General features: G+C 43.8%; 2 protein-coding genes across 4 annotated transcripts; both read left to right on the top strand.

Annotated features, from left to right (window-relative positions):
- Positions 1-3590: 3590 nt before the first annotated feature.
- Positions 3591-8984, top strand: LOC146984733 (potassium voltage-gated channel subfamily A member 3). The gene is made up of 3 exons (XM_085782126.1): positions 3591-6755; positions 8531-8604; positions 8755-8984. The coding sequence occupies exon 1, from the start codon at positions 3794-3796 to the stop codon at positions 5414-5416; it is 1623 nt and encodes a 540-aa protein (XP_085638252.1). The 5' UTR covers positions 3591-3793; the 3' UTR covers positions 5417-6755; positions 8531-8604; positions 8755-8984.
- An 8383-nt stretch (positions 8985-17367) lies between these two features.
- On the top strand, positions 17368-22203 carry kcna2b (potassium voltage-gated channel, shaker-related subfamily, member 2b). Of its 3 annotated transcripts, XM_085782123.1 has the most exons (3): positions 17368-17699; positions 18644-18798; positions 19591-22203. In XM_085782123.1, the coding sequence occupies exon 3, from the start codon at positions 19708-19710 to the stop codon at positions 21208-21210; it is 1503 nt and encodes a 500-aa protein (XP_085638249.1). In that variant the 5' UTR covers positions 17368-17699; positions 18644-18798; positions 19591-19707; the 3' UTR covers positions 21211-22203. The 3 variants fall into 3 exon arrangements, with proteins under 3 accessions (XP_085638249.1, XP_085638251.1, XP_085638248.1); XM_085782125.1 differs by lacking the exon at positions 18644-18798; XM_085782122.1 differs by lacking the exon at positions 17368-17699 and having other exon boundaries at positions 18461-18798.
- The last annotated feature ends 259 nt before the right edge of the window (positions 22204-22462 follow it).

Here is a 22462-nt window from a genome sequence, read left to right as displayed (position 1 = left end):
CGGCTGGCCCTTTTAATACAACACAGCTTCAATGTGGCCTCAATAAGAAAACAGGCTCTTCAGTGAATCTATCATGAGTCACACTCCACATATCATTGTTATTATAAGTATAGAACTGTCAAAAATAAACAAATAAAAAAATAACACCAGACCCCGAACAGGGGTGTAACCGTAAATGCAGCTGTTTCATTTTATTCTCCCGATTTTGCTTCTATATTAAACTGTTTTATTTTACCAATAAACAGAGTGGGGCTGAACAGTCCTCACTGTTTTTTCAATGCATTTTTGAAACCAACATCTCTTTATAATAAAGCGCAGGGATGGTGTTCATGGCAGTGGAAGATGCATTAAAAAAAAAACCTTTATAGGCCATAGTGCATCCATCTTACTAAATTGAAGCACTTAATGGTACTTAAGTAAAAGTGGTCTATAATAATATCGTCATCAAAAGGTGTCAAAAGTAAATCTATCATGGAGACACAAGCTGATTCAAAACAGACTGGCCCCGTATTATATTAATATAGGAACGGTTTATAATTTATTGATATATAAAATGTAAGAAGCATTTTAATGCTGTAATGAGTCAAGTGCAGGCAATTTTAAAGGTCTTATACTCCTCGGTAGATTAATCAGTAACAATACCACCCATATTTCATAAACTGAGTGGGTGCTTTATTTGAAGAATCCAAATCTAAAAGAAATAAATTGTGTTAAATGTAGTGCACAAGAATGAATAAGTAGCAGAAAATTAAAACACCCAATTGAATAACTTAGACTCAACAGAACATGAGTAATTGCACGCTGTCATATTCATCCACTGTTTTTCAATGTCACATTCTAATGAGAGGCTGTAGCCTAGAGAAAGTATGAACAACAAGTTTACTAGCCAAACTGTTTTTGAGTCAGTGGGATCCTGCTACTTGGAATAATAATCATAAAGTTTCTATTAGTTGTTTTACTGCTTCTAAAAATAATTAGGTAGCGTGGCCCACACTGTAAAACATGTAAAAATAGCTATTGGTGCCCCCCAGTGGTAATGTAATAAAAACACTGTGTGCAAGTTTAGCATTTCACTCAAGGGTTAAACTATCAGTCCGGTTACAGGCTACCTTTACCAGAGTAAACCTGCAGAGTGTAAATGCAACATCTTCACAAGTACAATTCAAGTTTGCTTGTGTGGGTGTGTGAGGGGTGGGGCTGCATGTGTCAGGTTGGGTGTTGCCACGCATTGCCCATGTTGACAGGAGACCTCTCAGATTAGTTCAGTCATCCGAGCTTCATTTAATTTAATCTGGAGGAAGCAGATGTTCATGTACTGCAAACACAGTCATCCCTCACAATTAGCCAGAGGTCTCTTTCCTGCCTTCCTCCCTTTGGTGCTTTGTTCCTTCCACTTGTTGATATGCTGTCTGAGAGTTAAGTGTGCATGCCCAACCATGATGGAAATAGTATGAAGGTTAAAAATATAGTGCGATGAGTGTGAACATTTGAGAGGTTGACCATCTGACATCAGACATCAGAAGCACACTCTTTATATTTAGTATTCTCTTTGTTGAGTATAGGCTGAGCTTAGTAACCAGACAACTTTCATGTTTTCCTTCTCTCATTTTATTCTCAGCTCACATACCCACCACTACCCGCCTACCTACGCCCACACATACACACATGAGTGACTACACGAGTCGAGTGTTTGGCATTCACAGTATACTTGAAGACTTTCCACTGACTGGATTTATCCCCAAATCCAGAGTTTCTCTTTGTAGAAGTGAGGACAAGCACAATGTCCTCACCTGGGGGGACTGTTCTCATTTCTCCTGACCTTGTAAGGAAGTTTCAAGTTCATAAAGACAGTGGGAGATTCCCTCTGTCATCTCAGAACTGTTCGGTGGCCTCATTAGGAAATGGGGAAAAAAGAAAAATCTTTGTTCATAGAAAGCATCTTGTTTGAATGAATTCTATGGCCCATAACACTGGAAAGACAAAAAACCCTGATGAAAGGATTGGAATGAACAGGGCGTGTGATTACTATTGCTGCCATCAGACCTCTGTCACTCAATCTCTGTCAAGAATCCATAGGCTAAATGTCATCAATGAACAGATTAGTTTTATTCAACACTCTAACTGCTTTTGAAATACAAGTTAGGTCAGACAGTAAACTGAAAATATGAGGCATTACCAATACTGGGACAATGGAGGGGGAACATGCAACAAAGGATTCAAATTGGGGACATTACTGGCTGGAGTATTAATCTCCAGGCTGCTGCTGGAGCACTAAAAAGGAAGTGATGGTAAACTGTAGTAAGTGGAGCCAAAACTATAATAATTTTAGACCACTACATTTATGAACAGCTTGGCTACCTTAAGGACCCTAGTAATTTCACTTTTCCTGTCTTTTTTCCATTTCAGCACCTCGGACAGCAGCCTCCGGGGTCTCCCCTCTGAAATCCCTGCAACTAATACTAAATAAAAATGATACATAAAATGATCAAATGAAACCTGTGTGGGACAATCTTAGGAGAGAAGGTGAGCAACAACTGGTGAAAAGGGGAGAATGTTTGAATTAACCGGTGATATCTGCACAATGGGTAATTTTTTAATCATCGTATTCAACAGAAGCCAGCTAAATGTTACTGGTGAGCGCAGTGGGGCTGGTGAGCCACAAGAATAAAAACTGGTCACGGTTCAGGTGGAAAATAGCAGGGATTAATCTCTTTCTCTTTATCTCTGACTCACTCACATGAGATTCTATCCAATCAAATCTCTGTCACAAGACTGTGCTGTTTACTATAGCTGCCCTTTTGACTTTCACCATATTACCTATTAAATATGGCCAACGTCTGTCTGTCTGTCGTGTGTGTGTGTCACTCACATTGTCACATGATATTATTATTTTCCATGTGTGCCAGTGTGATGTTGTGCATACCCCTCTGATACTATTTTCTCCCTGCTGTTCTTTGAGGAACACATTTCTCTCTCTCACATCATCTTGTTTGATCTCTCCCCCCGTCCCCCACCCCCTTTGTTTGCTGCTGCTCACTTCAACACATCGCCTCTTGTACTGTGATTATAATGATTTCTGATGGGATCCAAATAATTCCAATCATCATTTCCATCCGAGTTATTAAGAAGTTCAAGACAACATGATTATGCTCAGAATCTCATCTACAGTTTCTCTTCATTTTGGCATGGCACACCCAAATCTTTTTTTTTCCTTGATGAAAGGATGTAGCCAATGTGTAAAGCTCTTATGCCTTCACAGCGTCTTTATAAAAGTGGGGCTCTGATCAATTCTGAAGTGTTCTCAGAAAATGACCTATCTGTGGGTAATGACCTTGTTTTAAAAGGACACTGTTTGGACTCGTCTTGTACATGTAAGTGTGTGTGTGTGTGTGTGTGTGTGTGTGTGTGTGTGTGTGTGTGTGTGTGTGTGTGTGTGTGTGTGTGTGTGTGTGTGTGTGTGTGTGTGTGTGTGCCAGAGCGCGTGTCTACAAGACGGAGAGGGCAGAGGGAGGCGGGAACGCCCAAACGATGGTGTTGAATGACGCCCGTCTGTTGCTTCTTGTGTATATCGGTGCGTCCTGCCATTGGCGGAGGACAGCGGAGGGTACCCAGCGCTGGCGCACAGGGGGCGGGTGAAAGGCCTGTTTATAAACCCAGATCTCTCCCCGTGGGCGGGAACAGCAACAGTAGAGAGTGAAAGTGAGGCGAGAGAGGGAGAGACGGTGGAGGAGACGAGGCTGTGGCGGTTGTGGCTGACCGGGGCTCGCGGAGGGGGCGAGGCGGCCGCCCCTGTATGCGTCTTCAACCGCGCATGGACGACCACCTCAGCCTCCTGCAATCACCCCCGCCGAGCGCAACCAAAACCCGGGGCGACAACCTGGTGAACCACGGATACACCGACACAGAGGCTGACATCATGACGGTTGTGGCGTGTGACAACATGTTAGAGGAGTCGGCGGCTCTCCCGGGCCACCACTCTCTGGACCGATATGAACCGGATCACGAATGTTGCGAGAGGGTGGTCATCAACATCTCAGGGTTACGCTTTGAGACGCAGCTCAAGACTCTCTCCCAATTTCCAGAGACCCTGCTGGGGGACCCCAAGAAGAGGATGAGGTACTTTGATCCCCTCAGGAATGAGTATTTTTTCGATCGGAACCGACCCAGCTTTGATGCCATCCTGTACTACTACCAGTCTGGCGGGCGCATCAGAAGACCCGTTAATGTGCCCATTGACATTTTCTCTGAGGAGATCCGCTTCTATGAGCTGGGCGAGGAGGCTATGGAGAAGTTCAGGGAGGATGAGGGCTTCATTAAGGAGGAGGAGCGGCCGTTGCCAGAGAATGAATTTCAAAGACAGGTGTGGCTGCTTTTTGAGTACCCGGAGAGCTCGGGTCCCGCCCGGGGAATAGCGATAGTGTCTGTCCTGGTCATTCTCATCTCCATTGTCATCTTCTGCTTAGAGACATTGCCGGAGTTCAGGGACGAGAACAGGGATCCGATCACCATTGCGCCTGTGATAAATGGCACACTCCCATACTTCATCAGCCCCTTCTCAGACCCGTTCTTTGTGGTGGAGACGTTGTGTATCATCTGGTTCTCCTTCGAGCTGCTGGTGCGCTTCTTTGCATGCCCGAGTAAAGCCACGTTCTCCAAAAACATCATGAACATCATAGACATTGTGGCCATCATTCCCTATTTCATTACCCTGGGCACAGAGTTGGCAGAGAGGCAAGGAAACGGACAACAGGCCATGTCATTAGCGATTCTGCGCGTAATTAGGCTTGTTCGGGTTTTTCGCATATTCAAACTCTCGCGTCATTCCAAGGGGCTCCAGATTTTAGGACAGACTCTTAAGGCCAGTATGCGTGAATTGGGCCTGCTGATTTTCTTCTTGTTCATCGGTGTCATCCTCTTCTCCAGCGCTGTTTACTTTGCTGAGGCAGACGACCCAGAATCGGGTTTCAACAGCATCCCGGACGCGTTCTGGTGGGCTGTTGTCACCATGACCACAGTGGGTTATGGGGATATGCACCCCGTGACAATTGGAGGAAAGATTGTGGGGTCTTTATGCGCAATCGCTGGTGTGCTGACAATTGCCCTGCCTGTACCTGTCATCGTCTCCAATTTCAACTACTTCTACCATAGAGAGACGGAAGGCGAGGAGCAGGCACAGTACCTGCACGTGGGCAGCTGTCAGCCTCTGGCAGACACTGAGGATCTGAGGAAGACTCGCTCCTCTTCCTCACTCAGCAAGAGCGAGTACATGGTGATAGAGGAGCACGGGATCAACAGCGCGTTCAAACAGCAGCCTAACTTCCCCACTACCACCACCACCACCACCACCACGACCACCACGCAAAACAACTCGCAGAATTGTGTGAACATAAACAAAAAGATTTTCACCGACGTGTAGCCAGTTTTAGAGTCATGGCCCTGAACAACGCAGGAAAAGGGGGTGGTGTGTCAACAACACAGCTGGTTCTGTCGTTGGCGCACAAGCGCGTGGAAGCCCCGGTAGATCAGACGAGGGAAGAAAGGAGTAAAAGAGATAAGTAGAGTAAGAGTAAAAAGAAAAAGCGAACCCCGTCTGTTCAGAGACGCCGCTTTGTGCTCCATTCAAAGAATCAGGATTTTTTTCATTTCACTGATCTTAATTCATAACTCTGTACGGTTCCATTCGCACTTGGAGAGAAAGAGCTCCTAAAAGTATTAGGCATATACTATTCTTCTCTGAGGGAGGGGATTGACCTGTTGTGCGTTGTGCAATAGCCAATATATTATCACAACAGGTAGACATAGAAGCTTTGTAGCTAACTGTGAAAGATGAGTTCAAATGTATGGACACTCACTTTGTATTAACATGCGTTATGAGTCGTGATTCGTCAGTCATAGCCTATGTATAATATTCAGAATCATTTTAATATTTGTGTGTGTTTAAACACATGTAATGTCTGAAAACACAGTTCAGAATATATTATCTCAATTAGACCGTTCTGTGCTATGCCTTTATTGTGCGTTAAAGTCTAGTCCAAATGCTACTGTCTTGAAAAAAAAAAAACGCCCCTCAGCATAAACCGTCCTGATAGGTTATTTAATGCGTAAACGGCACCATGTAAACACAGGGGCTGGCCGGCTGTCAGTGTCTCATTATCGGTGCGAGTCACACGTGAGAGAGGAGAAACAGAGCTCTTCCACAGACACACACAGCGATCAAAGATGGAGCGTGCTTCTCTTTGGATGCCTCAAATATAGCCCCGCTGTGATGCAGTCTCCATGGCTACGGTCGTTTCCTCGGTAACCCCCCAGTCACCGTTGCCATGGCGCCCTTGTTTCCACAGTAACCTCCCTGATGACTTGGAAGCTATATTGAAGATTTCTCATCTAAATAGCTTGTCTCCAGTCTCTTATAAGACTGTCAAGTCATCGCGCATCCAGCGCGTAAAAATAACGAGTCCAAACGTGCCCAGCGCCACTATCACTAATCAGCGAGCTCACTTAGTGACTGTGACATTGACACGCACAAAACAAATTGGAGCAAAGGAGGTCTGTTTACAAATTGCCACCATGAACTGCCCCCCCACCGAAAAAATGAAACAAAGGCACAACTCAGAGAGGTGCCAAGCCGGGAGAGAGAAAGGAGTGACAGCGTGTGAGGAATTATGAATGGACTGGGAGCACATTGTGTCTGGCTGTCCTGAGTGCACTACTGCGGGCGCTCAGCAGAGGCTGCTGTTCTCCCACTGATAACATTGGTAAGTTCTGGGCACTGTTATGCCCCTGTCTCTTTATGAATTACCTATTTGCCTTAAGCTACGAAGCCCCTGTTTTAAGTAACTGTGCATTTACCTAAGTGTTTTACAAATTTGTCAATACAAAATCACTGGTGAGAAATGACATGGTCACCTCTAAGATGTCTTATCAGGATAGTGTCAATTCTTACATTAGTTTATAGTATGTCACAGTAAATTAAGATGTATTTGTTTAAAAAATATATAGTAATGTGTTACTAGATGCAGATGTATGTGTCTACTTCCATCAGTCTGTGTGTGTATGTTGGCTTCCCTGTTTTGCATAATGTCTGTGATGCTCCTGCTGTGTGCCCAGGTGGTCTTTCACCTTCAGCTGACTTTGTCTATGAAAGGAATAAGGGCACCAACTGCAAGCCCACCCAGTTTGCCTCAGTGCTGCCCCCTGGTGGCCACCAGAACAGGTGGCTCCTACCTGCTTTGTGTGACTTTTTGTCTTCTTTTGCCATCAGCATCACCCAAACACAGATGCCAAGTAACAGTGAAATGCCAGACAGCAAGAGTAAAGAGTAAAAACAGAGCTGCTGGTTGTACACTAGTATTGATGCATACACCCCATTTTCTCTTGCAGATTGTTTGTTCAGTCTTCCACTTGCTAAAAGAATGAGAACAGGATATTAAAATCTGCATGTGTATATTATTTAAAATTTCAGTGTTCCTTGCTGTAGATTAGCCACAGTGCAACCATCTCCTTTTCTTTTGCTTTTCCTGCACTGGATTCCTTTCTTTGAAACTGCCGCACTGCTATCCTTGCAGATTTATGTCTAGATTTATTGCTCTGTGTCCACCCTGACTGTGATTACTCGAAACAGAACTGAAACAGAGACGAGGGTGAGCGGGAAATAACATTTTAAAAAAGAATCTAGCAGGCAGTCATGCTCTGAATCTATTTAGAGTGGCTGTGAGTCCACTTGCACGTTGGCTTTTGTGTCTGTAGTGCACTAATTGTACGTATACCACCCATATGCTGGTTGAGTATTAATCAGGGCAGTCTCATTAGCTTCAGTACCCTAAAGGCTAAGTGGGAGGTCCAACAGAATGACCTCCTCATTGATTATTCCTTTCCATGTTGACCCCTGACCTTGACATCATAATTTTTTCTATGAAAAACTCCATATTAGTCATCAGTTAAATGGACCGCTCATTTCTCAGGGCACATAAAAGCTCCAGTGAAGAGAAACAGTTCTATTGATCAATTAGCAAGATATATTATGGGAGCTTGTCTTCTAATAAGATTGGTCAGTTTGGAAGCTCCTTTTATGCACATAGGCAGGATGGATTGTTGGATACAAAATACTGGACCATGCACACTCATCTTTTCTACACTATACACTGTGCCAGTGTGAATCCTCACAGCTCCCATTGGTTAAATATTTGTTTCTGTCAGATTCTAGGTATTCTCCTTGTCTCCCTTCCTCTCTGTTTAGGTTTGCCACAGCATAGCTTAGTTGATGCTCATATACAAGTTAACCTGCAGTTAGTGAGCTGCACATCTAATCACGATAAGACAGCTGAATTTATCCTCTCCTCTCCTCCTGAACTGACAGTGTTACAGTTTGATTTTGCATGAGTGGTAATGAGACAGCGGGGACAAAAAGAGCAGCCTTGCATAGTTAAGAAGACGTGTGTGGGGTCTGTCTAAACTGTGTGACTCTAAGTATGTGGTGCGTTTTCTTTTCCTTCCCTTCCTCCCCTCATTCACTGATCTTCCCTTCTCTCAGGTAAAAGTTGTTCCACTTTTCTGCTCAGACCTCCTGGAACCCCTGCGACCCCAATTAGACTGCCTCACATTTAGGTAAATTGACTTAATTTTTTGAAGGAGTGTGATTGTGACATTGCTGAACTTCAACTTAAACATTCATTGCTAATTTTTGAGAGAAGTTTTCTTATTTTAAAGCTGTAAAGAATATCCATTAACCGCCAATGACCTTTTTTATTTTTGCAGGGGCACAATGACTCTGGTCTTTCTGTTGGACCAGATGGACCAAAGTTAAGAGTTGAGTAATAACTCCCACTGGATCAATTTTCCTTCCCCAGCCCTCGTCCTCCTGACTGGTGTCCTCCAACCTGGACTTCTAATACGCGGTGCCTAGCAGTTCTCCTCCTCCTGTGGACCACCATTCAATCCAAAATGCAGCAAAATGCAATCACAGCAATGAAAAGAAACAACAACAACAGACGTATTACATATCCCACTTACAGTTTTTGTAGCCGCAGTTTTATGACTGCTTCTGTTCTGGAGTTAACACACTGTGAGTGTAGCCATCACAGGATCAAAAGTGGTTCAGACAGTGACAGAATTCAGCTGGGGCTGTGTGTTATGGACTCTGACACTTCTCCATACTGCTTTCTATATACAATTCAAAAGGACAGCTTCAGGAAACAGCCAGCAATTTTGCAAAGCACATTTAATTCCTGGACTTTACAAGGATTTCTATATTCTCTATTCATGTTTCTGGGAAATGATGCTCATCATTACGGACAATAACAGCTTTTGCTTCAAGTCAAAAGTGGCAAAAAAAAAAAAAAAAAAACTGAAGCCAACCGTGATTTGCTGATATGAAACTGTGATACAAATCAAAGACTGTTAGCCATATGCCTTTGTTAGCTCTGTGTGCTCTGTATTGCTAATATGTGAAACACACACACACGCACACTCATACATACATGTGCTGGTTGCTGCTATTCCCCTGACCTACACATGGAGAACAATACAGAGGTATGCACATACACACAAACACACACAGACACACGTATCCACTTGCCTGTGGATGTCTATCATTTATCCCAGAGTGCACTGGTGTTTTTTTTTTTGTTTTTGTTTTTTGTTTTGTGTTTTCCGGATGGGCAGAATGTTGTCAGGGGAAGGCAGTGTATGCCAGTATTTGTTCTGTGTTATTCTGTGCTGTCTTAAACATGACCCATATAAAGAGATGATGAGTCGTACTGTCTTTATTTGAGAGGAGCTGCAGCTTGTTTTTACTGAATTACTGACAGAATGGTACTCATATATGTCTGAGAGAATATCTAGGTCCAACTGCCAACCTTATTACCTACACTATGTTTATTTCAATTATTGAAAAATGAGGAGAGAAGGTTGAAACCCATTGTTAAGCTGCCGTGTGTGGATGTTTGTGCACTTAAACCCCTTCCCTCATTCAGTCTCATAGTTGTTTTTACAATAGGCACTCTGACCACTTTGGACTTTATCATTTCACAGGTGGAAGAGGGGCAAGAGCAAAACCATTAAGTTGAGCATCATATCAAGTGTTTACAGTACTTTGCATTTACAAAATGTAATTCTATCTATGATATAAAAACAACAAAAAACAAAGACATGTTTCAAATTGTCCAGGTCAGATCGTTCAGAGTTCCATTCAAGTTTCCTGAGTGAATGATACTATTGTCCATTAAAATGGTGTTGAAACAGTGTTTCAGTTTTTCCCATTCAGAGCCTTTCAGTAGCGAACAACAGTGTCTGGCTCACAGCCGTTTAGACGCCTGGTTACGGAACAAAACACTCATACAACAGAAGTCTCTACTGTATAGTTGACTTCAGAAGACAGAACAAGGCAGCCTCTCTGCAACAGGGTGACAGGGTAAGTCCTTTATAAGAGGACACCGCATGCACTTCCGTAAACAACAGTGAAACAGGAGAAAAATATTTAAAACACAAGACAGCTTTCTGTCTGATTTAAGAAGTGCAACATCAGAAGCACCAGGGAATTGTATTTGGCATGGTGGTTCCCAATTTCAATATCATTATATCATGCGATTTGGCTGCTCCCTGAAGTGCATGTCTGGGCCTTAAAGAGAAATGAATAGTGTAGGAGCCCAGTGGAAAACTTCAGATCATCTCTGAGCCAGAGGAGATAAATATTAACATTCTTACAGAGGTTTACAGCCATCATGCTGCCATGCTGTGTATGAGCAAGTGTGCTTTATTGTTCCAGTAAACCAACCAGCTCCATAACAGCTCAGCCATCTACCTTGGCTATTGCACAAATATAAAACTGCCCGTGTGTGGTATATTGGAAATTCAGTGATAAATTTCTGGAGAAAATACCACCAATATTTTCACCTAGAAGACAATCGTGAACAAATGTGTCCATTTCTGCCTTTGCCTGGTTTTGTTTTTCCCTGGCTTTACTATTAAATATGCTAGTGAAAGGTACTGTATAGTACTGCCTTTAAGTTAATTAAAATAGCTGTGATGTCACCGAAGCTCACAACCAGCCATGGCGCTACAGCAGGAAATCTCCATAGCAACAAGGGAGGGTTGTTGGTAAGATAAATTGAGGAGCCATATAGAACAAATTCAGCTCTCTGCAGGTGCATTGAGACATCACAGTTTAAGCCGTCTGTATCAGCGACTGCAGCAGTTATGTGCACAAAGCCACTCACAGCAGTATGTCATTTTGTGTGTGTCTGTGTGTTTCTGGGTATTTTATAGGCCTACAGTATGTGTGTGTCTGTTCCTCTGGCAGAGGATCAGTGTATTGCCCCAAAGGCACACTGGGCCTTCGGGGCTCTATTTGGACAGCAGGTCTAAGTAGAGTTGAGGCAACGCCAACATTACACATTCACAAGCCAACACCAGATTATTAGCGCGCACAAATAACACAGATGTATTATGGGGCTAAATGCCAACAACAGCAACTGAGGACACTCCATGAGATGACCTAAACCTGTAGTAACTTTCTATTATGTTTTGTTTTTGTTTTTCCACTTGGGGGCAGCAGAAATAAATTTTTAACAGTGATAAGCATTACCATGCATTTGAAGCTGTACTCTGAAACCCTGACATTTACTCTCTTTTAGCTTTGTTTTTGGTCTCTATACCAAGTCCTGACTGATGCATGTGACTGTTTGGTTGCTAAAGGCTGAATTAGCAAGTCACTACTGTAAGTGTGTTTGTCTGCCATTTGGTGTTAACTAGATGTGCAGTGGGCTTTTCACTGAATATATAGGCCTGTTGCTGGTGATAACAACACTAGAGTGAACCAAACTAGTAAAATTGTAGGCCAGCTCATAATGAGCTGAAACTCTCTTTAAAAAGCTCTGTAAATCAAAGGAAAGCTGTGGAGTGGTGGGTACCTGTGGCTCCATTTTCACATGCCATCTAATGTTGCATGCATTATTCCTTATTCCTTTTTTCTTTTTTTCTTTGGTGTGTTAAATGTTTCTCAGGTTGAAGAGCCCTCTGAGACATGACATGATTGTTGAACCTTATGAAATAAGCACACTGGTATAAGTACATGTGGCTCACCTTTTCTTTCTGACATCTTCCCATGTTGACAAGCAAGAGTCACACCACTGGCAGTGCAGGGAAGGACGGTTGCTAAGGCTGATGATGCTGTTGCTAGTGCTCCCACAAAATCTGATTATTTCTTGATGCTGATTGGCTGATCAGTTCCCATTCCCAGCCACAGGCGAAGCAGACCAAGCGGGACTCCCTATCCAGACATATGTTCCCTGTGCAAACACACACAGATGCACTTTAACACACAACGGGACACACATTCAAAATAATATATTGCATATTCAAGCATGAAAAACATATTTATTTTAGTTATAGCTGTCGTATCTGCCGCCCGTCATCTCAGGTTTTGCTGTCAAAACAGACAGATGGTGGAGAGGGTGATAGTGTAGAATGGAGAGAGGGAGAGAGAGAGATGCTGCTGTGCTCTACTGGATGACTCATCACTCTGTCATTGTGACCTTTATCTGCCACCCTCTCCACCTCTATTGTCCCATCCCTCCCCTTCATTTTCATTTTCTCCACTTCTCTAACTGCATTTCCAGCAGACTACGTTACTCTGCCCACTCTTTTTTTCCCACTCCCCTTCTTCTCTGTCTGCTCTTCCTGACATAATTCCAACCCCCCCCCACCCCCCCATCAGGTGTCACATGAAGTCTTTCTCAGGATGTTTGCTGGCTCTGACCATTGCCACAAGTTGCTGTCACATAAGACACACACTAAAGGCCAAATGGTAGCTAATGCCTGTGGCTGCCAGACTGTGGTCATATACATTAACTGCTGATTTGATTGAACTGACTAGACAGGCAGCACTTAACTGTTGTCTGCAATGTGGGGGAGAAATTTGGGTGAGATTTCCTGTATCACAAATTCAGCAGCGTTCAATACAAAAGGTACAGTAACATATTTGTACATATGCCAGGTCATGCTGCATAATACAGTATACATAACCCAAGTTTCCCCTCTTAGCTAGGCCACACCTCCACATTAGTTAGGCAATTGATTTTTCTTTGTTTTCTATGGGCGAGACGACAACAGAAAGTGAAACCACATCCAGAATCAATACCGCACTACTCTACTCTGAAGGTGAGGACATCTCATCATGAAAGCAGTGATCATCATCAGCTTGACTGCTCTCAACAGGCAGCTGGACATCTTCCAAGGTCACTCTCACAACCAGGAGGGAGAGACCCCAAAGGGAGACATGCAGGGGGAGAGAGGAGTGAAGAGAGAAAATTAGGGGGAAAAGAGGGATGAAGGGTCAAAAATAACTGATGATAGCATTCTCTTGTCCTTTCACTCACATTCACTGTGAAATTAAAGGTTATGTTGTCACGTGGAGCTGGCATTCGGGGGATTTTAGTGTGTGACGATTTTCTTTTTGCATATGTGCTTGTATTTGTGTTGTATTGCTCTTTCAATAAAGAAAGGTGGAGTCTGAATGATTTTGTTTAAATGTGGATTGCACTGTGTCATGGTGGCACATGCCATGTGGTGGCTTAATACAACTCTGAGGGTGTGTGTTTGTGTTGCAGCTTGTGAGTGAGTGATCACCTGCTGCAGCACCAGCAGAGGTCATCCAGGACGACGCTCCTCCCCTGCAGTCTGCTGTCACAAGTTGGATCGGCGCCTTTTTCTCCACTTCACCCCGTTTTCTTTCTCACCCTCCTCCTCCCTCTCTCACTTCCACATGTCCTGCTGCGTAGAAAAGGGTGAGGGATTTTAGGGGTTTAGGACTCACTCACTGATGCAAAAATATGTTGATTATTATCCCACAATACAAATCAAATGAAATCAGACAACAGTGAAATGACTGAATGTGGATGATCTAATGTTAAGTGGTTCTCTGTGAATTAATTGAATATGAGAATAATGGACTCTGTGCTGGGAATCCCTGCAATTTCCTGCTGCCCCGGCCATCACCGTCTTTATTCCATCTACAACAAAGATATGTCTTTATCCACTGGTCAGTCACTTTGTCTGGACAAATTGGGGTCCCTTTTAGCTAGGACCTATGCCCTACAACTATCATGCACAAATGAGTTACAACCAAGTTAAATCTAAAGGATGTTTTGTACCATGATCAATGACATGCTTAATACAGTCATGTGGAGTCATTACTAGGAAAGTGCTCTTTTGTTTCTCCAGGAGGTTCCATTTGGTCTGCCTGGATGAACACAAAACTGAATCAATGGTCCCATTCTGCCGAGACTTGGCAGAAGTTGGAGGTGAATGGGAAGTGGAGACATAAGTGAGGATCTAAAAATGGTGGGAGGGCAATGGCCCTAAAACTGCAGGTCAGCTGTGTGCCAGTAATATAGAAGTTAAGAGGAGCATCGGATTTCTGTGATTTAGTAGCAAATTAGATATTTAATCACAATGGATACTAGACCATAACCGTGTCTTTGGAAAATCATAATGAATCTAAAAATAACAACTGTATAAACTGTCTGTTTAGTTTAGACTGAGTTATGACTTAACACAAATTGCAGATTGTGACAGCTGGGTACTGAGTGTTTCTAAGTACTTTAATTGCCTCCATTAGCTGTCACTGCTGCAGCTCCAACAGTTCATCATGTCAATAAACAGGCTGATGCAGAGACTTGCAGAAATGCACTTGCACTTGTAAATCATGTTGATTTGCAGTTTTTTTTAATTATTCAAATCTGTTGCTTATGAGCACTTATATTTCTCGGAGACATTGTAGTGTACATATCAATCTGAAAGAAAAACACCCAACAACCGTGTTTTTCTATTCGTTCGTTTTCTTCCTAGATGTGATAAATACAGATATATATGTTAATCTTAGTAATGTTTAAGGGCTTATACTGTTGATACTGTAAAGGTTTCTCTGTTCGTGTATGTGTGTGTGTGTGTGTGTGTGTGTGTGTGTGTGTGTGTGTGTGTGTGTGTGTGTGTGTGTGTGTGTGTGTGTGTGCCTTCCAGTCCAGAGGTATCCAGTTCCTCCTGTCACTTACTCACCCGCACACCTAATCTACCTGGATCGCTCCTCCAGTCTTTGCCAGACTGTTTCAGTTTGCCAAGCTGTCATAAAACTTAGCCAGTTCTAGTTGCATCACGTTTATTTCTTCGTCTTCTCTCAGAGTTAACACTGTCTTATTGCCTGTGCTCAGGTCAACACCCCCGGTGGCTCCAGAGCTTGCCTCGTCCAGCTCCCCAGTTCTACAAGGCAGACATTCCCTTCTCATTCCCCAGAACCCCTTGCACAGCACCAGCAACTTAACACATTGATTATAGCGTTAATGTATGATTATGATCGTAGATCATGGTTGTAGTCATGAACATCGCATTCTAACTTCTAACTTCTTAGTCATAACTAGTGTATGCAAATGTAAATGAAAAATAGTTGCAAGGATGAAACAAAACATTACAGTCAGAGGATATGACTCACCCCTCCCCCTACAAACTTAATCCCATATCTCTTACTCTCCTCCCCGTCCTACTCATAAAACTGTTGTAGGTAATTGCTGTGAATGTGGTGGTGGATGATGAATCGCTACACTTCTGACACCAAGCGCTGGATATTGGTGGCCCGGGCTCTCAGCTGCCCTGCATTTAGAAATGGACCCTCTCCATTTACATTTATGGACGATGGAGATTTAAGAGTTCCTAGCCATGAATCAACCTGTTTATGTTAAAGTGTCAATTGCTCTTCACTGAGACCCTCAGTTGGGGTTGGAAACAGCAGCTCACTTGATCCCTATGGTCCCATGCCAGCATTTTTAATCAGTATTTTACCACTTTGAAATTGGACAAGGATTGCATATCACATTGAACTTGTCCTTGAGCTGTGGAGAATGCATGAGGGAGGACATGAGGTGCTCCTGGTGTATTCTCCAGGGAGTCGTGGAGTCTCTCGTTTTTGCATGTGCAATTCTTGCTCTCTGCTTTATAGACATATCTGGGTTTTCACCTGGCCCACTTTCAAGCAGCAGAGTGTAGTATATTGTACACCTTAACTTTCTTGCTTTAATATCTTGTATCGTCATCATGTATTGTATTATGTTCTTCTTTGTATGTGTGCCTTTTCTGGAACTTAAGGAATGTGTGGATCTCTGCTCTGCTGATGGACTCTATATCCTGCTTAGAAGTCATCTGACTTCATGGTGTGTGTCTGGTCAATGTGAATGATTGGGTCTTTTGTTTTCTCCAACAGCTAACGGTTGTGAGAGACAGGATGTGGTGACTTCATAAGCCTAAAGGTTAAGGGAGAGGTCAAGGGTCATTTACCATGCTTTAGGGTCCTTCTCTGCCTGGAGAAGGGGGAGTCAGTATAAGGTATATAAGTTCAGAGTTCTGGGCCAGTCGGAAGGACTTCAACATACCACAAGAGGAAAGAAGGGCAGGAAACACCGCCTGCAAGAGAAGTTCTCTGCTCCAGTCAATTTCACCATATCATCGCTGGACTCTGGGCAAGTATTTCATCTTCAGTATGTGATTGCATTAAGAGCTGTTAGCATCAGTCCCCTGTGAGTGTGAGTGCGAGTGTGTGTCGGTCTGCATAAGCTTAATAGGTGGGGGCAGTAATTAGTGGATTGTGATACAGTATGCAGGCCTGGAAATGATCAGAGTGGAATCAACAACTCAAAAAACTGCACTAGAGCCAGCCTCTGTATTTCACCTCACAGGTGGCACACACCGTTTGCTCATACATTTCAGATCTACTGTCATAATGTTTGAGCACATACTGTACTGTTCTATTTGTGCAGACAAACAAAACAAAGCATACAGACAAACAAGCACAGACAAACACAGGTCTTCTGTCAGTCACCATTCAAACCTGCATAGCCAAGAGCTCAGATCAGGGGAGACGGAAGAATTACGATAAAAATGACTCACTGGGTTACTAACAGCTCAGACATGCTGACCCAGGACTTTGGTGTTTTGTTCACACATTGGTTACAGACATCCACACAGTTCCTCATTCCTGTTTTTTTCTTTCACTTTTTATTGCTGGGATTTTCTTCCTTGCCCCAATATATAAAAACGCTGTTAATACTGTGTGTATTTCTTTTTGCTTATTTGCTTTCTATCTTTGGACTAGAACTAATGCGCTATGCCATGTATGTCTGCTGTCAAGTGGAAATGTAGCGGGGGCACAGGGCAAAGGACTATTAGACCATTTCAGGAGATTATCTCATTCATCTTGCTGCATGTCGCTGTCACTTTCTACTCCCGACTGATGTTTGGATCCTTTTATTCTCTTCAGAGACGCGCGTGTTTTGTTGAAAGCCGTTCCCACCCTGTGGTGGGCGATGCTTCCCCTTTAATGTGAAGCAGCAGAGGACTGGAGGGTCGGAGAAAGGGGGAGCGCAAAGGGACGGGGCGAGGCGCGCCAAGAGAAGCTTTTAGTATGCGCTGCGATGCCCAACTGCAGCCCACGCATCTCAACTATGGTGAATTATGGTGAAATATGAGAGACGTGGGAAGAACCGGCAGCTCAAAAACAGTTGGTCGTGATGAGATGACACAGCCGCTGGATAGATTAGTCAAATGAGGGAAGAGGGACAGATATGAAGGAATGGACTCACGACCTCAAGGCACCTTTTAAGAGGAGACAAACTGGATAAAAAAAAAAATACACGCGTCTACGCACCACGAGAATCGGGGTGAATTCCTGCATGCCATTATCTGAACATATGCTGTAGTCCGACAGATGATGCTATGCTGCTTTGTTTAGTGCATGGAGTCTATTGTGGCTGTCCGCGATCCACTCAGGAGAGGGCTGCAAATGGCTTGAGCATGTCTGGCACCTGCCTCTCCAAACTAACTCGCCAGCGCTTTGCGTAATCAACTACAACACTGTGTCTTTTAATGTTTGAATAACCCAGTGCATGAACTTGGCTGCTTTGTCTCAAATTCATGAAAACAATAGTTATCCACCTATTGCACCCGCCATCAGAGGACTGCGTTATTCCATGGAATGGGTTGTGACCATAAGCCTGCGTTTGTTACTAATGTGCATCATTGGTGGGTTCGTATGGATATTCCCCATTAGGAAAAAAAGATGGGTGGAATTTACGAAGAGGATCAATAGGGAATAACTGTTTTAATAAGCGAAACGCCGATCTGCAAAAGCCTGCGGGGGGAATACGGAGCTGTTTGGGGATCAAACAGGTGATTTCGCCTTGAGATGAAATGCGCCGGAGCGAAGCATGGGTGCTCCCGAGTAGAAACAGGCGACTGACAGCATCGCCGCCACCCGCAGCCTGCTTCCTCAGTAAATCTCTGCAGATATCAGACTATATGATTACATTTGTTGCTGTAACAGGCGGTGGCATATTGTTTTTGAATTGTGTGTGCGCGCGCGTGCGTGTGTGCGCGTTGCTGATTACAACATTTTAAGATTTAATTAAAAAACAGACTAGAGTCCCACTACTACTAGCCTACTACCACCACCACCACCACCACCACCTGAAGCAGCAGCAACAGCTTCAACCTGTAGCCATAGCTGCATCACAACATGTATCTGCTGGTGACTGAGGGTAGGGAGGTAACTCCTGCATCCTCACGCCTTGTCCCCTCTCCCACTCCCACTCCTGCCTTGCTGCAGAGCTGGAGCTTCGGGTGATGTGTCTGGCAGGAAAAGGAGCTGCTTTGACCGTTGGGGGACTGACTTTGGACAGGACACTTCTGCTGGGCCCACTTAAACATTCCCATTAAGAGGACAGGCTATAAAACAAGCCTCACAAGTGCCTGTGAAAATAGGTAGGACTTGTTGTTGTTTATCCAGACATTGCTGCTTTTATTGCCAAAATTACTCTTCATGTGGCTGTGTGATGTAAAATGTCATACTTTTCCTATACCCTCATACTGATAGTCTTTATGCAGTGGTGTATGAAGTTTGAAGGTGTGCTGCCCAAACATTTCCGCAGTAATGGAGACGGCTATGTCCGCCACAGGCTATGACAAATAACCCTATAATATACTGATAAACTATTAATTTGATAAGTGACTTGATGAAGTTTTTCTTGGCTTTGGGATGGAATGTAGATCACATCACACCTACAGAGGGAGGAAATTTATCTCAGAGATTGTATGGAGCACTCAGCATATAATCTGATTTGTTGCTTGTAATTGCACCCTGTGAGAGCTGATACAGTATTACTGGGTAGCATATTGATCCTGTAGTGTGCGCAAATGAGAGAGAACTCATAACCTAGTACACATAGACACAATGGAGCCAATGCACTGAAATGCTTCTGCCCCTCCTGCCTGTTATTCTCAATTGAACTGCCCTGCTTGTGCCTGTTTGCAAGAAGACCTTGGGATAACACTGCATTTATGATGATCTTTTGTCTATGAGAGATGTTGTATTTAACAAAATTAATGGCTACTGTATGAATATATGTTAGAAGTCAGTGGATATGCACGTTCAAATTCTAAATTTATATATCAGTTTAGGAGTTTTCTTGCTCAGTGTAGGTAAAATGAAACATGAAAGTCATGGTAATCATGTTAATGTCGCATACTTTCTCCACTCTCTGATCTTTCTTGTAGCTCGTCACTGGCAGATCTGCTTGCACCTCAACCCACCAGTGTGGGGAGTCTTTATCCCCTTGTGGCCCAACGTGGCCCCACCCCGTCTGAAAACTGCAGGTCCCATCTCCCTCCAGCATGACGGTTGCTACGAGCGACCCTGCAGATGAAGCAGCAGCACATCCGGGTCAGCCTCATGACCACTACGACCCAGAGCCGGATCATGATTGCTGCGAGCGGGTGGTCATCAACATCTCAGGCTTGCGCTTTGAAACGCAGCTCAAGACTCTCTCCCAGTTTCCGGAGACACTACTGGGCGATCCCAAAAAAAGAATGAGATATTTTGACCCTCTCCGGAACGAGTACTTTTTTGACAGGAATCGCCCAAGTTTTGATGCTATTCTGTATTACTACCAATCAGGAGGAAGGCTGCGCCGACCTGTTAATGTTACTCTGGATATTTTTTCTGAGGAGATCCGGTTTTATGAATTAGGCGAGGAGGCTATGGAAATCTTCAGGGAGGATGAAGGCTTCATAAAGGAAGAGGAGCGGCCTCTGCCAGAGAATGAATTTCAGAGACAAGTTTGGCTGCTATTTGAGTATCCAGAGAGCTCAGGTCCTGCTCGCATCATTGCCATTATCTCCGTCATGGTGATTCTTATCTCTATCGTCAGCTTCTGTCTAGAGACACTGCCAGTTTTCCGAAACGAAGAAGAGGAGATGTACAAATATTCATCCCTGGCCATGTACAACACCACCTCTACCTCTTACAGCTCGACATACTTCACGGATCCCTTCTTCATCGTGGAGACCCTCTGTATCATCTGGTTCTCTTTTGAGTTCCTGGTTAGGTTCTTTGCCTGTCCCAGTAAAGCTGGATTTTTCGGCAACATCATGAATATCATCGATATTGTGGCAATCATCCCCTACTTCATCACACTGGGCACAGAGCTAGCAGAGAGGACAGAGGACAGCCAGGCAGGTCAGCAGGCTATGTCACTGGCTATTCTCCGTGTCATTCGTCTAGTAAGGGTGTTTCGCATATTCAAACTCTCACGTCACTCCAAGGGGCTGCAGATTTTGGGACAGACTTTAAAGGCCAGTATGCGTGAGCTGGGCCTCCTCATCTTCTTCCTGTTTATTGGTGTGATCCTCTTCTCCAGTGCCGTCTACTTCGCAGAAGCAGATGAGCCACATTCCCAGTTCAGCAGCATACCCGAGGCCTTCTGGTGGGCCGTGGTTTCCATGACCACTGTAGGCTATGGAGACATGGTCCCAACAACCATTGGTGGAAAGATTGTGGGGTCTCTCTGCGCGATCGCTGGTGTGCTGACTATTGCCCTGCCTGTACCTGTCATCGTGTCGAACTTCAACTACTTCTACCACAGAGAGACGGAGGGCGAGGAACAGGCACAGTACCTGAACATCCCGAGCGTGCCTAAAGCCAGCTCAGCTGACGACCTGAAGAAGAGTGGTCGGAGCGGCAGTGGATCCACTCTCAGTAAATCTGACTATGTGGAGATCCAGGAAGCTGTGAACCACAGCATTGAGGACTTCAGACCAGAGGGCATGAAAACAGGAAACTGCACCCTCGCCAACACTAACTATGTAAATATCACTAAGATGCGTACAGATGTATAATATGAGCTACTGTCGATGGTTCAACTTAGGCTGAAGTCAAAAGGGACTGTAACAGTGAATGAAGGCGTGACCCCCTGTATTGACCAACATGTGGCGCCCAGTATAGGAGTCCAGAGCAGATGAGTGAGATCAACCTGGAGAAAAGGTCAGTAGAGAGGACAACATATTCTCCCACATCTTGCGGACCTACCATTGCATATCATAGAACTGCCCCTGTCTTATTTGGGACATTGTCGGTGTCTGCATGGCGTTAGTCTTACCTATGTGACAGTAATCGTCCTGCTCGCAACAGTAGCCAAATAGTAGCCTAACCAGTAATAATCAATATTAACAGTGTAAAGGGACCACAAGTTTCAACCTTCATGCTCAAACTGCCGTCGGGAGAAGATGCACAATAAGATTAATTCCAATCAGCGTGACTTTTTCATTGAACTTATGAACTTGCAATTAAAAACCGGCCATAATATCAGCGATCCATGAGCAACTTAAATCTGCTGCTCTAACTGCCAAGGTCCTGGAATAACAAAACCACTAATATCACAACTGTTCTGTCGTGGGGGAAAAACTGAGAGAGATCATTATATTGCTTTCTCTGAGAGAGAGAGAGCATGGTGGACTAGCTTTACTCCCTCAGCCCTCACTAGATTGTCTAGTGCAAGCTAGTGGCCTCTGTAAAGACCACCAGATATATGACAGTTTTTTTCTGTAATTCGGGACACCAATAGAAAACCACCTTCTTCGTCCTGGATTTATCATTCTTAGACACTCACAAAGACTCAGCCTTTTTTCTAGCCAATGCAGGCTAGCAGGTGGACAGAAGAAATGTCTCTAAACAAAGCGAATGTCTTATTTATTGTTGTGGGTTAAATTGATTTGTGGTAATGTATGATTTTTTTATCAATATGATGAATGTGTGCTTCTCACCTACATTTTCTATGATTAATGTAGAAAGAAAGACGTGAATCTTTTCTCTGTTATGTACTGAGTGACTGCCTATTCTCCATTCTTAACTACTGTATACCTACGTATATTTGACCCCACTGCCCAGCATTAATGTTGCTGATCTTGACTTCATAGCATTCCATGTTTGTAGAAATAGATGAAATGAGATTAAGGAACAAACCTGGGAAATATTTTGTTTGTTTGATTTTTTGTTATTTTGTTTTTCTAATTTCAGCACAGTTTAATGTTTATTGCAGCAAAGCTAACTATTTTGATGTACAATCCATTCAAACTTTTTTTAACTCTAAAA

The sequence above is a fragment of the Trachurus japonicus genome, chromosome 7 (genome assembly GCF_045865225.1).
Source record: "Trachurus japonicus isolate A0001 chromosome 7, Traja_1.0".
NCBI classification, from domain to species: Eukaryota; Metazoa; Chordata; class Actinopteri; order Carangiformes; family Carangidae; genus Trachurus; species Trachurus japonicus.
Note: the sequence above shows the minus strand (reverse complement) of the source record. Positions and strands in the feature narration are given on the sequence as shown.

Coding starts and splice junctions, on each gene's coding strand:
- kcna2b (XM_085782125.1), top strand. CDS start 19,708: ATGACGGTTGCTACGAGCGACCCTGCAGATGAAGCAGCAGCACATCCG.
- LOC146984733 (XM_085782126.1), top strand. CDS start 3,794: ATGCGTCTTCAACCGCGCATGGACGACCACCTCAGCCTCCTGCAATCA.